This window comes from Thamnophis elegans, chromosome 4 (assembly GCF_009769535.1).
Source record: "Thamnophis elegans isolate rThaEle1 chromosome 4, rThaEle1.pri, whole genome shotgun sequence".
Lineage (NCBI taxonomy): Eukaryota > Metazoa > Chordata > Lepidosauria > Squamata > Colubridae > Thamnophis > Thamnophis elegans.
The window spans coordinates 65,920,500-65,935,378 of NC_045544.1; the positions used below are offsets into that span (position 1 = coordinate 65,920,500).

At 34.9% G+C, this 14,879-nt stretch overlaps 2 protein-coding genes across 3 annotated transcripts in view; both read left to right on the forward strand.

Moving 5' to 3' along the window:
• ABCB10 (ATP binding cassette subfamily B member 10) overlaps window positions 1-2,470 on the forward strand; it is a 29,659-nt gene extending 27,189 nt beyond the window's left edge. Inside the window, exon 13 of the mRNA XM_032215781.1 lies at window positions 62-2,470. Within this exon, the coding sequence (XP_032071672.1) occupies window positions 62-314 (253 nt within the window). The 3' untranslated portion in view covers window positions 315-2,470. The remainder of the gene's footprint in view (window positions 1-61) is intronic.
• A 3,611-nt stretch (window positions 2,471-6,081) lies between these two features.
• NUP133 (nucleoporin 133) overlaps window positions 6,082-14,879 on the forward strand; it is a 33,247-nt gene continuing 24,449 nt past the window's right edge. The window contains exons 1-8 of one of the 2 annotated variants that reach the window (XM_032215953.1): window positions 6,082-6,810; window positions 8,639-8,757; window positions 9,612-9,715; window positions 11,285-11,392; window positions 12,746-12,877; window positions 13,050-13,220; window positions 14,506-14,661; window positions 14,740-14,810. In XM_032215953.1, the coding sequence (XP_032071844.1) occupies window positions 6,386-6,810; window positions 8,639-8,757; window positions 9,612-9,715; window positions 11,285-11,392; window positions 12,746-12,877; window positions 13,050-13,220; window positions 14,506-14,661; window positions 14,740-14,810 (1,286 nt within the window). In that variant the 5' untranslated portion in view covers window positions 6,082-6,385. Of the gene's footprint in view, window positions 6,811-8,638; window positions 8,758-9,611; window positions 9,716-11,284; window positions 11,393-12,745; window positions 12,878-13,049; window positions 13,221-14,505; window positions 14,662-14,739; window positions 14,811-14,879 lie in introns of those variants that run through there. The other variant, XM_032215954.1, reaches the window with a different exon arrangement.

The following is a 14,879-nucleotide window of genomic DNA, read 5'->3' on the forward strand; positions in this document are numbered from 1 at the left end:
TAAAGTCTCTGCACTAAGATGGAAAGAATAACCTTTTTTTTCCATTCTATTCATTAATTAGTGCTTTAGATGCAGAAAATGAGTATCTCGTCCAGGAAGCATTAGACCGGCTGATGGAAGGCAGAACTGTTCTTATTATTGCTCATCGACTCTCCACCATTCAGAATGCTAATTCTGTTGCAGTTCTGGACCAAGGCAGAATAGTTGAGTGTGGAAAGCATGAAACACTGCTTGCAAACCCAAATGGACTTTTCAGCAAATTAATGAAAAAACAGTCTTTTATTCAAAATATTGAACATTTTGCATCTAATTGAAAAATATCCTTTTTTTAAAAAAAGAATGAAAAGGTCTAACTAGGGAAGGGTACTATTTCCAAGAATTTAAATTATGTTTCAATGTGTTGTATATATTTTTCAATGTACTTCAGATATTTGCAAAAATTTATTATCTTAAGCTTTTTATTCAAAGCATTTAAGTAATTATATTGTGGTGCAATCCAAGAGTGAATTATTTTAAGATTCTACAGTTGCTATGTGATTAATACAGGGATAGATATACTTTCCAGACCCAGGTGCCATTGTATAACCTGGTTACCTCCTTCCCAATCAAAGAAACTTAAGAAGTTTGTGAAGTTTTTGTAAAGGATCTATGTGGGAATATAGTGCTGATCCCTAGATTAATGTATATATCACGAGTGCTTGCAGATTTTAATTTTACGATTTGGCAGTCTATTTTGAATTATCAGCTACTTTATTTTCACGCCAAATGTCTTTTCATACTTTGTCTTCCTTTTAAATCATTATGATTTTAATTATTTTATCATTATTAAGATGACAAACTGGATTCACAAATACAAAAAACATCATGATGTTAATGTAATATAAAGAATATTAATGTAAAGAATATTATTAGTCAAAGCAAATTATATCACATCCCTTCTGTTACAATATTTATGTTCCCGATTGTGTATCAAGAAATAACTTATCCAGCAAATTATATTTTGCTGACGGTATCTTGATATATGTCTTGATATATGTTTTGTCTTTCAAACCGCTCTATTCCATTTTCCCTTTACATTTTTTTTTTAATGATCACTATTTTGTAGTACAGAAAACTATTTTCTTTGAGGAGTCTCCCCTTTTAAGGGTAAACAAAAAGGATGCTTTAATTACTGGCAAACGTGGTTAGTCTGTTGTTCTCTAGCCAGTTTACTGATATATAAATAGTGCTATTTTGACTACAACTCTGCAATATAGAAGTGGAATACTAAAAATCAGTGTTACGTTAGTTTACCCATACAGAAACTGTTTCCCATTGTATGCACAGATGGAGGGAAAGCATCATCAATATTACACTTTCAAACAATTACAGTATTCAGCTAACCATGAGTAAAAAGAAAGAAAAAGTGGGAAGTGGCATGTGTTTAAGCCACAATGTGATAGTTTTACTTAAAGTGCCACCAGTTAACACCCATGGAGTTGAACTTAGAATGAACTGATAAATGTATAAAATGGAACATACAATAAGGTTATTTATAAGTTTTCAAAGAATATTAACTGCAAGGAATGTATTCCCATACTTCCCCTTTACATTTGGTTCACATAGTGGCATACAGTACTATCTATATAACTGTCTTATGACTTGTCTCTAAATTGATTAATCAAGGATTGATGTCATAGTTACATTTTCTAAATAAAGTCATGAATCATACTGAAAGAAGGGGAAAGATGACAAAGTTCTAAATGCACATACACCATAAATTGAATTCATATTAGATTAGAAATTACAACTCATGTCTACTGAATGCCCAAAAGGTGTCCCCAAGCTCCTCCAGATTTTTCTTTGCAAGCAAACAACCAAGATCAGACAGCATCAAGGACCCCATAAATATAAAACTATTGATTAGAACAAAATATTGGAATGTTGGTATATAAACAAAACTTTTCACAATTTTCACAAATTATGGTGCTGATCAGAATGATCAATTACTTTGAAGAAATTCACAATTATTTTCATGTTAACTTCAAATACTGTAGAAAAACTCCTGGATTTTTTCTTCACTAACAAATTTCATTATCATTGGCCCCTCCAGTTTAGTGACACATAAAGTTGGCACTGTAATGATTTAGGTTCCATTCAATTGGCCGTGGAGGCTATTATTGGCATCATGCTTACTGCTCTGTAGGTTTTTTTTAATCTCATTGACTTATTGTCATTTAATATAGGAGGTATTTTGCAGCTGACCAGAACCAAAATAGTTTTTTAGTCCTGCAAAGAACCAATTATCTACCATTGTTAATTCCTGCTTCCTGGGGGATTGCAGTGTGATAATGTATTTAGTAATGCAGTCTAAAACAAGGTTATCTAATTTTGATATAACGAGCATTTTTTCTACTCTTTGTTCCATAGTTCTTGTGAGTAATATTTTGTATAACAATAAAACGCATTAATAAACTACCAGTATATATGACATTTTTCCATTCATATCCTTCTTATCCTTAGGTTTTCTCAGTTTCAGATATTCTTTTTACTTTTTCAACTATAATCAGGCATACCTTTTCCTTTTTAAACAAAGAATAAATAAAGCATCATTCTTGCATAAAATGCTATTTTTCATTTAATCCCATTTGTCTCATTGTAGGCAGTTGTGGAAAAGTTGCTAATGTAAATGATGAAAGTACAATATTTTTCCATGGTCTTTGTTAAAAAGTAAAAGTAATTCGTGAGGACATGTCAGTTATTCTTTTATACATAATTAATATGCTAAAGAAAAGCTATATGAATAGAATGATAATGATGACAACATTTCCTAATTGGATCAATAGTAACAAATTTGGTGAGATGGGAAATAATTTTGCATTGTGATTTCCTTTTGTTGCCTAACTTTATGGCCTGCATGAATTCTGAGATAGTTCTCTATAAATAGGTGCAAAGATGAAGTAATTTGGGCAGGTCTACAATATAATGAAGAGATATTCCCAAAAATTATCTGACTTAACTTGATGCTACCTTAGAAAGTATTCTGTTACTAAAATGAGGAGGGATAACATACAGTGGTACCAAGATCAAACTGTTATGAAAGAGCAGTACACGCAATGTCATCATATAAATACAATTACATTTGCATGCTGTGACATATGTAGGCTTAGCATTAAGAAAGACAAGTGTTCCCTTGGCAGCTATTCTCTGGTCTATGTTTCAATTTTCCTGGGAATATCAATTTTCCCCCTCAAATTTTCCAATAACCTATATTTCTTTTGCAGTAGAGCCAAACCAGGTTTATGAAGATGTGCCAAAATAAGAAAATCACTCTGAAATCACCCATATTTGCCACAAATTTAAAGCAGAATTTCTGAAGTTTTTTTTTTTAATTGTCATGAAACTTAACATAATTTTTCAGAATTGGCCTGATCATAGTTTATCTGTTCTTTTCACTCAAATCCTACATTATAAAACTGGATTTAATAGATCATTTAGACTAAAAGGATGTCTATTAAATACAATTTCTCCATTGATGTAATTGACATTTTTATCATGCTACCCATCAAGTTATATCATCTTATTATACAAATGTCATAAATTGATATAGATGATATGAATTATATTGATTATCCAGTGTTTTAGAAATGATGGGGATTGTCCAATGTTTGGGATTGAAATTCAGTTTTTGTCCTTTGCATCCAAAGACTGTTGAATGATGGTCAAGAAAATTGAGGTTTTAGGATACAGATACAAAACATTCCAATTGTTGTATTCACTCAGTTTATTAGACTGCCATTCCACCCTCAGCCAAACTAGCCATACCAGCTGGATTTGTACTACACACTTGGTTATAATATCTTACTGTTTATCATTTCCCAATTCTGTGGAGCATATGGACATAGCTAAAAGAAAACCTGTATGTGAATTACAGTGCTCATTTCTGATGTAGTGGGGTTATTTGGTCTATTAAAAAATAATTTACAGAGCAATTATCTTCCGGCCAAATTAATAAGGCAGTCAACAGGTTTCAGAGCACTCTTCAACTAAATGTTATATTCAACAATTAGAAGTTTGTGTCATGGTTGAAAACCCCCATTGTAGGCTATAACATAATTATGGAAATGTTGAAAAGATATCCAATTTTTTTTAAAAAAATATTTGACTCATAATCTCAACCCACGCATTTTAAAACTATAATTTTTGGTTTAACAAATCAGTTTACTGATGTGCATTTACACACAGCGCAAACATGCTATCTGCAAAATTAGAAGTATCAAACCATAAGCTCTACCCTCTTTATACATGGACACACAACCCATTGAAAAGAGGTAGAGCTTGCAGCATGATGCAGTTCTTGCCATCTCCACAGACACCTCCATATTATGGAAACATCCTTACCTATCATATTCCCATAACTTTATTCTATTCAGAAAATAACCATTTTTGAGCTCAGACTCACCCCCTCCTTATAGTGCTTCAGGACTAAAAAGTGAACTATTCCAGACAGTGTTTCCTTAATTTTATATATTGCACATTTTACATTATTACAATTTTCTTTTAATTTTGTTGTCATTTATGTAGTTGTTTTATGTGAATGGTTTGACTCTCGTAGTATTCTTTGCTAGCTGCCAAGAGTCAATCATAGTGGGATACAAGTCAAACCAATAACTTTGCCTTCATCTTGTTCCCAAGTCATGGTCAAGATTTCAGTTGTTCTGTTAGCTACCACTTGCTGAACTTGTGACATCGTTGAATAAATAGTAATTGCAACTGGTTGTCCTTCTCACCAGCATAGCATTCCTAGTCATGTGAATGTGATCCAGGTGCTTGGCAACCAGCCTAAATTTCCAACTAGCAGCATCCCACAACAAAAATTCTGGTCCCTATTGCTACTGTTAACCAAAGACTACCTGTACTTATTACTTATTCCAGCATATAGAGCAGTGTTGACGAACCTTTTTGGCACTGGGTGTCAAAACAAGGGGGGGGGGAGGCATGCATGTGTGCCAGAAACCGGAAGAGCAACTACCCGGTGCACATGCACACACCGGGAAGATGATCACTGGCCACCTGGTCTTCCTGTTTCTGGCACACGTGTGCAAGACCACCAGCTGTCTGATGCATGCCGGAAACTGGAAGATCATCTTCCCGGCGAGCGCATGCGCACCGGGCGGGTGCTCTTCCAGTTTCTGGTACTCCCATACATGTGAAGACCAGCTGGCCAGAACCCAGAAGAACAACAGGTGATGGCTCACATGCGTGGAGAGATGTGTCTGTGTGCCACTTCCAGCACACGTGCCACAGGTTTACTATCACGGATATAGGGCTATGGTGGCACAGTGGTCAGAATGCAGACTGCCAGCTGCCAACAATTTGGCAGTTCGAGTCTCACCGGCTCAAGGTTGGCTCAACCTTCCATCCTTCTGAGGTTGCTTAAATGAGGACCGAGATTGTTGGGGGCAATATACTGGCTCTGTAAATCACGTAGATAGCACTGTGGTATATAAGTCTAAGTGCTATTGCTATTTATTTAAAAGCAGGAATCAAAGTTTTGGGCACCTGAAGGGCAAATAACAAACTATTCATGACACATTTTCAAACTTACGTCATGATACTTGCATGCAGATACTTAAGGGGTGGCATTTACATCAGAAATATCATGACACCTTTCATCATTTTGACGTAAGAGCCTGCATACTGCTGCTAAAATATCCAATATCTCTTTGAACTTTTGCCTTATCTGACAATCAAAACTGGGAGTGGCTAGGAAATGAAGCAATAAGGATCCAGCCGAAGACTTATGCCATTATCCTCAGCATCAGCAACACACATTTGGCTTTCCCAGACAACTCTCTGCTTGACTTTGGAAAAGAATTAAATAAAAGAATACATATTGAGAAGTTCATCTTCAGCTTCTCAGTCATTCATGGGTCCAATCAAGTGAGAAAACACGGATAGATACATTATCATAACATCAAGGACTTACTTAGAATGACTTAGAATAACTTTATTGTCACTTTGAATGGACACTAATCATACATTTAATGCATATATTTTAATCCATACATTAAAATGAAATTACATACAGCTCTCAAAGGATCACCACCTCCAATATACACTACATAAACATGACAAAATAAATACAAATTATGCATATGTACTCATATTGTATGATACAGGGAAACAACAGAGTCTAATTTGGATGCATAACATGTACATAGCGAGGCAGAGCGCGGCACCTGGAAACTTCTGCCAGAGTCCCGTTTGAAATATGCTTTAAAATGCTGCATCGTCCAATACCGCCTCTCATTGTATCCCGCTACTTTTCCTGTTCATTACACTGCCGTCCTGCCCACAATATGCATTACATACATATAAACATGCATACATACGTACACCATGGATGCATACATGCATATATGTATACATATACACACATGGACAAATATACCCACACCCAGAGAGAACTTCCCGCTTTTCCGGATCAATTGGACCAAGCCAAGAGGGCGGGGAAATCTTCAGCCAATCCGTGCTTGGAGGAAATAAGACGTCATTTAGATGCGCCGGGTTTGCTTTACAAGAAGAGACAGTGACAGAAAAGCTTGGGATATATATATATTTTTATAACGGCTCCTCGATTTTTCGCGTCGAAGCGATGTTTCTTTCCACTCCCACCTCGCCTCACACCCCAGGCGGCGGCGGTGGCTCGGGCCGAAGAAGCCTCCGCCCCGGAGGTAAGAAGAGCCAAATGCTGGTGACCCCGTCAGTCTCTTCCCCAGCCTTCTTCTCGCCGGCAACGAGGAGACACCTCGGTTCCCTCTCTGCGCGGTAAGTACTCTGCCCCGCCCATCGGTGGGTGGAGCCTAACCGGACTTTCCTTCCACGCGATTGGTTCGAAGATGTGCAAAGGGCGTCTGGAGAGGAAGATGGGGTGTTATTTGTTTTCAGGGCACAAGAGCCATTTTAATAGCTAAGAGCAAATAAATGTTGCGCGGGGGGGGGGTCACAATTTCGGGAGTCGCCTCAGTTGAGGCAGGAACACGAAAGCTTTTTTAAGGAACTTCGCTCCCCTGAAAATTATGTTTGGTTCCTTCAAATGCGGTGTGCTTTCAGAGGAAAGGACTTTCTCTTGTAGATTGCAATCTGTCATTCACGAATTGAATGGGGCTCTTTTAAGCTGCCACTTAAATAAAATAAAAATTAGTCGCATTTTTATTTCTCCAGTGTTGGATGCTCCTTTTCAAAGAGTCAATAAAAATGTATCTTTTATTTCTTGTATCGAAAACACTGTAATAAATCTTAAGGTTTATTAAGATTAAAAAAGGGGATAAGAGTTAAAGATATTCTGTTGATCAGTTTTCATCAGGTGAACAATTATCATATTTGCATTTCTAGTGCATAGTGAAACATAACTGTCAAGTTTTGCTTTTCAAGCTTATACAATGATTAAATAATCCTTTTAATATCATTAAATATAATATTCAGTGTAAAGACCACTATTTTTATGTGCTAAAACTAAAATACTTTTTTCAGAATACTTTTGGTCTGGCTGACCCTTCTTTCAGATTTTTTTCAATATTGAGTATATCTATGATTTTATTTTTAGTTTATTGTATGTCAGTGTCTGAATGCAATAAATGTGTTGAAAAGCTAATGCCTGATCTTTCTTCTCAGCTTGATTAAAAATATTTCAATGTTTACCACATATCAACAGTTTGGGAATGGGAATAGACTAAAAGGAAAAACAATGGGGGGAAAACTCCAATTACCTTTTGAAAAAGCACCTAACAGAAATGTTTTTGTTAATTATAAGAAAGGTGAAGGGAAATTAATAGAAATAAAATAAAATATTAAAAGCAAATGTCTTTGTATGATTTGATAAAAGCACATTCTAAAGGTAGCCCTCAACATGACCATAACGGGGACTAGAATCTTAGTTGTTGAGCAGAATGGTTGTTAAGTGAAACACCACGACTGGTTTGTCCAGTGACTGCAATCCCAGCACTTGTGGTTGCAGTTGTAAGTGATATTGCAGGTTGTTAAGTGGACGGAGCCATTGGTAGGAGTGCATGGGTGCTGCCTCAGGGAGGTGAGGAGCCTTGGAGGGTTCAGCACAAGCTGCACATGAGTTAGTGTAAAGCTTCAGCCTCTGCCCCAGCCTAGCCCCACAGTGCAACAATTGTAGACAGTACCAAGGCTGGGTTTGAAGTAGAGGCTTCAACAGTCTCATCCAATTGCCATTGTTCACAGGCTTCAACTTCAGTCCTAGCCTTGCTGTTACCACTGAGAAATGCCGCCTCACATTGTCTTCTAAGACATGAGCCTTGGAGAATGGAATGTTCTCACAAGTGCTTCATTCTCCCAACTCAAACAAGGTTTGGGGAATTCAGCTTCTGAAGAATGCCAAGCACGCCAATTTTGATCACGTAACCATGGGAATCCTGCAGCAGCCATGATGTTCAACAAAATTCCATTTAATGCCATTGTAATTTTGAACAGCCAGTGAATAATGGTGATAAGTCAAGGACCACCTGTATACAATTTATTTTGACTTCAATGGTTGGATAGCTAAAGAATTCATGCAGTGATGACTACAAGTAACAAAAATTAAATCAATGTCATTAATTTCATTAAATCATTATTTTTTTCTGCTTAGGTGTACACCTACAAAGGTTGTACATCATCCAACGGGAAGTGAAACTATCAATTATGATGTAAAAAAGTTTGGTTCCCCTTTGCCGGTAAAAGTTGTAGAGGCTTTGAGAATGGCTGATGGTAAGTTTTTTTAAAATTTGTTCATACAAATAAATGATAATTATGTAATGGAAAAAATAGAATATAGCACATTAACTAGCATTATTTTTGCTAGTATCTGCAAATTAGCAAGACAGCAATGTTGCTGTTTAAGGACTTATAAAATCAAAATGATTCAAACTCCTGAGTGGTTTGTATTTCTTCTCGAAGCAAAAATACTTGGCTTGGAAGCCATAACTCATTATTTCTATCTGACGCTCAAATAATTATGTACTTGAAAGTATCTTCTTTCAGCTGTGCTTAATTATTTTTTAGCAACTGAGAAGGTTCAGCAGTTATAGACACTCCAAAGGTTATAATAGCAATTGCAATTTCCATCGCTAAGTGATGTAGTTGGAATTGCTTACAACAGCAATTGGGACTGGAGTTTCAATCACATACCGATGGCCATTCTGGCAGCCCCAGTGTTCTAATCATGACCCTGGCATCCGAGCAACCAAACCGTGACCCTGTAACCAATTGCTGCAACTTTGTGGACTGGTTGTAAGTCCCACTCATTTACTGCCATTGTAATATTGAACAGTCACAGAATAAGTGGTCATACCCTGAAGTGTACCTGTATAAAATAGAATCAAATTATTTTGTGAAGTTGACCACACAAGCAAATCAGTTTTATGACATTGTTACTTTTTGTCATTTTTTCCCTGCTCTTAATATAACTCATTGTCAAAAATGTACAAGCCTTGGGTGTTTAATGAAATTCTTTTTTCTCTGTGAATCTACTTAGGGATTTGGGCCATCCTCAGAGAGTAAGGCAAGCCTTTATTTTATCTTATTTATACATAATTTATTTTGGAATCTATTATTTATTATAGCTGAGGACGATTTGAGTATGCTTCTAGATGAAAGTGGATGGGCTTGGCTAGTCCATAAAGATAGACTAATTATTTGGAAGATTGGTCAATCATCAATTGCTAAGGTAAAGTTGAAATGTATTGAAACAGGCTTAGTTATAATGATGTATATGTTCAAAATAAAAATGTAGGCAAATGAATTGCTCAAATCAGCAGCATTTTTCTTGATTCTTATTTATGTAAACTTGGAATACATCTATACTGTGCACTTTCTGTAACATTTAGACTTTATATAATGAGGAAAGTGGCTCACTTTGTTCTTCGATGTTCTGTTTTTCCCTGCTAGAATGAGGCAAAATGAAAACTTTGAGGATGTGTCATATTTGGGGATGAAATTGAATGAAAGCAAATTACATCATTCTGCAAATAATAATTTTATATTGGATATCTGATCATAAAAGTGAATCGCTCTTCCTATAAGTTGCTATTTGATGTAGTCTCAATAAATTTTTATTAACTTGTATTGCATAATAAAATAAAAATAATTACATAACTTTAACTAGTCTTGGTTGAAAAAAGTCTTTGTGAGTCTACGATAGTAGGTTTCCAAATAAGCATGCAATCAGCATCAGTGAGTTGAGAAAAAAATATTCTGCTTGTAATTTTTTTAATTGAAATATTTTTTTAAAAGTCTTTAAAAAGTGAAAGAAGAAAGATCCATATTTAGTTGTTAGAATCTACTGAGAATTATTTTGTAATAAAAAACTTTCATGCAAGAAAGTTCTCATTTGCCATTTATATATTTATAGATTTATTTGTAGTGCTAGGCAGATAATATTTCAAATTATTTTCTATCCAATAATGTTGGGGGGGGGGGTGTTGCACATAGTTCACATTATTTAAAATTTTAAGTTTTCATGCTGCAATTCTTTGACACTTAATTAAACCCTGAGCTCAATTTAGAATACAAATATATTTAAATATATTTGTCAGCTTTTTAGGGGGGGGTGGAACCTGGGGGTTGATCATAGAAATCCAAAATTTCTTTTATTCAATGCAAGAAACATTATAGCTGACTAATAGAATAGAATAGAATTCTTTATGGACCAAGTGTGATTGGACATACAAGGAATTTGTCTTTGGTGTATATGCTCTCAGTGTACATAAAAGAAAAGATAGATTTGTCACGAATTATAAGGTACAACACTTAATGATACTCATATGATACAAATAAGCAATCAAATTATACTAGGAAACAATCAATATAAATCGTAAGGATACAAGCAACAGTTACAGTCATACAGTCTTAAGTGGGAGGAGATGGGTGATAGGAACGATGAGAAGATTAATAGTAATAGTAATGCAGACTTAGTTAATTGTTTGACAGTGTCAAAGGAATTATTTGTTTAGCAGAGTGATGCGTTCATAAAAGAAAATGTTCTTGTGTCTAATTGCTCTGGTGTGCAGTGCTCTATAGCGTCGTTTTGAGGGTAAGAGTTGAAACAATTTATGTCCATGATGTGAGGGGTCTGTAAATATTTTCACAGCCCTCTTTTTGACTCATGTAGTATACAGGTTCTCAATGGAAGGCAGGTTGGTAGTAATTGTTTTTTCTGCAGTTCTAATTATCTTATAGAATAGAATATACAGAATACTAAATTAAAGAGTATATATGCATACTTTTTGTGTTACAGTGTTCTATATGCAAAGAACTTCAGTTGCCAGCAAGTGACTATATTTGGACTGCACATCTGGTAGCAGTAAGCTGTCTTAATGTTCCTGGTGAAGCATCTTCTTTACAGGTTAGGAACAGTTAAATATATTTTGGAGAATGTATTATTATACATTTGGCTTATGCCAATTATACTAGTACTTACCGTGTAGTAATTATACCACACATTTTTAAATAAAAGGCTGAGGAATTTCTGTGTTTAATATAAACAACACAATTTGCTAATTATAAGTGCTGAAATTACTTAGGTGAACTTTTAATTGCTGTAGAAGTATTCACTATCCAGCTATAGAAATGAATTAAATTTATTTATTATTTCTTGTATATGCTATATTACAATATATAAATAAACAATGTGAGAGTGATTCCGAGTATTATTTTGGAGAATTAAAATAGTCATTCTGTAATGTTATTTGTAATGCTCTAAAACTCTCTCCTAGGGCAGTGATGGCGAACCTTTTGGCACCAAGTGCCGAAAAGGGAGCACTTTGTGCTTGTCTGGGCCGCGACCAGAAATAGGAGCTGCCCAGGGGGCATGCATGTGCTGGAAAATGAACTTCCGGCAAGTCTTCCAGTTTCTGATGCGCATGCGCCAATCAGCTGGCCAGCATGCATGCTCACGCTGGAAAACGGAAGACCAGCTCTTCCAGTATCTGGCACTGCTGCATGCACAAAGGCCAGCTGATCATCACATGCACATGCACTCCAGAAACCCAAAAGAGAAAAGAGTGCTGCCGTATGTGCCACGCGACATGGCTCCACATGCCACTTCGCGCACGTATGCCATAGGTTCGCCATCACGGTCCTAGTGTGAGTATTAAAACATTTTTATTCTGAGATGTAAATGAGATATTAGGATTAAATTAAGAAAGACTTCAATCCATACTAATCCTCTGCTTTAATAATCATTCCACTTTCCTTTTTTCTTTAAATTTGTCTTTCTATTCTATAATAATATTTAATAAAAATTTTAAAAATATTCTATTTTGGCTGCTTAAATCACTAATTTTTTTAAAAATCTATTTTTGTATCTCCTCTCCTAGGAAGGCAGGGGACATTGTAGCTAATTACTAAAATCACTTAGTTTTGCTCATTTTCGTTGACTTTTTTCATAGAGGAAAACCTATTTGGTTTATTATCTCTGTAAAGTTATTGTAGTTTGTAATATACCTAAAATATGTATTTCTACATTTAAAAAACCATTTAGACTCAATGAAGGATAATATATTGTAAAATCTTTGTTAGGAGACACTGCAACACAGATATAAATTTATATCTGACAAATTTATAATTCTCAGTAGACTAGAAACTTATTTTTCTTACATTATACTGCAACAGACTTAGATCTTGAGAATCTAGACTGATGTGAACACTAAATAATTAATAGAATTAATATGTATACATATTTTTTTATATTTACAAGTCCCTTGTGGTAATGGCTGCCACTCGTGAAGGAACAATACGTTACTGGCCCAGCCTTGTGCATGAAAGTTCCTATACTGAGATGAATATGGATTTTGGCGGTGCTCTTTATAATTTTCTTACAGCTGTAAAGGTACATTAAAGATGCTTTGTGACAACTTAATAAAAGTTCTGAAATCTATTTTTTCACTGTTTATGTATAAAATAAAATAGAATTATAATTTTGGAGTTAATTAGCTAGTCTGTTTTTAAAAATAAAATATCAATACAATTTTTCCAAAAGGCTGAACTAAATTTTCTTTTAGGGTGGAAGCTTTATTTTATCCTCGGCAAGGAGTCAATTTATACGACTTACACCTGATAGCAATGGCAAGATTTACCAACATGGCTTAGCTGAAGGACAAGGCATGTTTTCTGGAATAGGTAGAAAAGTTTCTTCACTGCTTGGGATTCTGTCACCTAGTAACGATGAAGAAGTAAGTCTTAAAAATATTTTAAGGTATTTTGATACTGAATTTTTATTTTCCAATTTCTGTCACACAAAAGAATGATTTACAACAGGACAAAGTGCAGACGGATTCCTTAGAACGGTTGGTAGAGAACTTTTGGCTCCCCAACTAAATTTGTATTTAGTTCCTTAAGATCTCAAGATCCCCAACTGAAATGCAGCAACAAAATGGCCTAATATTAGTATTTTTTATTCAAAATTTAGGGTGAGAAAAAAACAATGTGCTAAAATGTTTGGTTTCTATTCCCAAAGGTTGTTTTTTTGGACCAATTCAGGTTTTGTGAGGTTGTTTAAAGGTAGATAGATAATGGGAAATCTTGGGAAGCCAATCTACCATGAACACTCTTCATCCCTTCTTCCACCCCCTGAATGCACATAACAGTTTTTTTTCTAAAAGATCTCCTACTCCTAATTCCAATTTATAAAGCCCAGGGGCTAAGGGTAGAATCAGAAAAAGGGTAAAAAAAAAACAACCCACTCCTATTAATTCTGGTGATGTCACAGTATCATTGGATTTTGAAATTCAGAAGCTAAGTTGTGAACTTAGTTTTTCAAATGATAACTATTACTGCTCCAGAAAGTTTGGCGATTCAGATTGCAGTCATTGAGCAAGGCAATCATTTGGGCGCCTTCCTTAATGATGGCAATGACTTACTAAAATTCCAGGTTCAATTTTTGTTGTAACTCAAGGACTACCAGTAACAGCCCACCTCTGCCTTCAACTGTCTGTTATACCCTCTTCTATGAATTATTGGAAAGTGGGCAACTATCAGGATCTGAAAGATCATTTGCTGGTGTTTTTGAATCAGTCTATAAGTTCAGTAGTTTTATACTACCAGTTTTATTTAAATTCTAGCTTTAAAAGCATCCATCAATATGCTGATGTTATTAATGTATATGAGTGTCATGAATTAAACTTTGGATTTGAGGTGAGCTCTATTTAATCTAATAGAATCACATATACTTGAAGATTTCTTCTACAGAGAGTACTTCTGATAACGTATTTTCCCAGCATTTGAGCTGTATTTTAATAAAATTTTAATTGCTCTCTAGAATATATTATAAGATTGATAAAATAACTTTGCAATACTGTCATATTTGTGCTATTTTTGAATTTTATCGTTTCTGTACTATATTTGTGTTTTTTGTGGGTGGGGAGTTTAAGCTTTTCTGTTTTCTTAACTTGAAGTTCCAACAGAGAACTGCAATATATTAAACACAGATATTTTGTCCCTAATTTATATGTAACTCAGCTTTCTAGTGTTCTTTGGGATGAAGATGATTCAAGATTTTATGCTGTGACCAACTCAAATCTTTATAAATGGGAAATAGACGACAATGCAGAACGTCAAGTTCTCAGCTGGGATATAAACAGAGTACTTAAAGAAAATATCATGGAATCAATATGGGTAAGAAGTAGTATGTGTAACATAATAATACATAGTTTACTTATTTCTGGCATTTTTAACAATATGTTATTTGTACAGGGATCAGAAAGCAATTATGGAGACATTAAAGAAGATATTAATGTGCAATATTTGGATTTGCAGCAAAATTGGTAAGTTCCTATTTAGAAAGTGAGGTATATTACAGATTCATATTTCTAGTAGTATTACTAATTCAAACA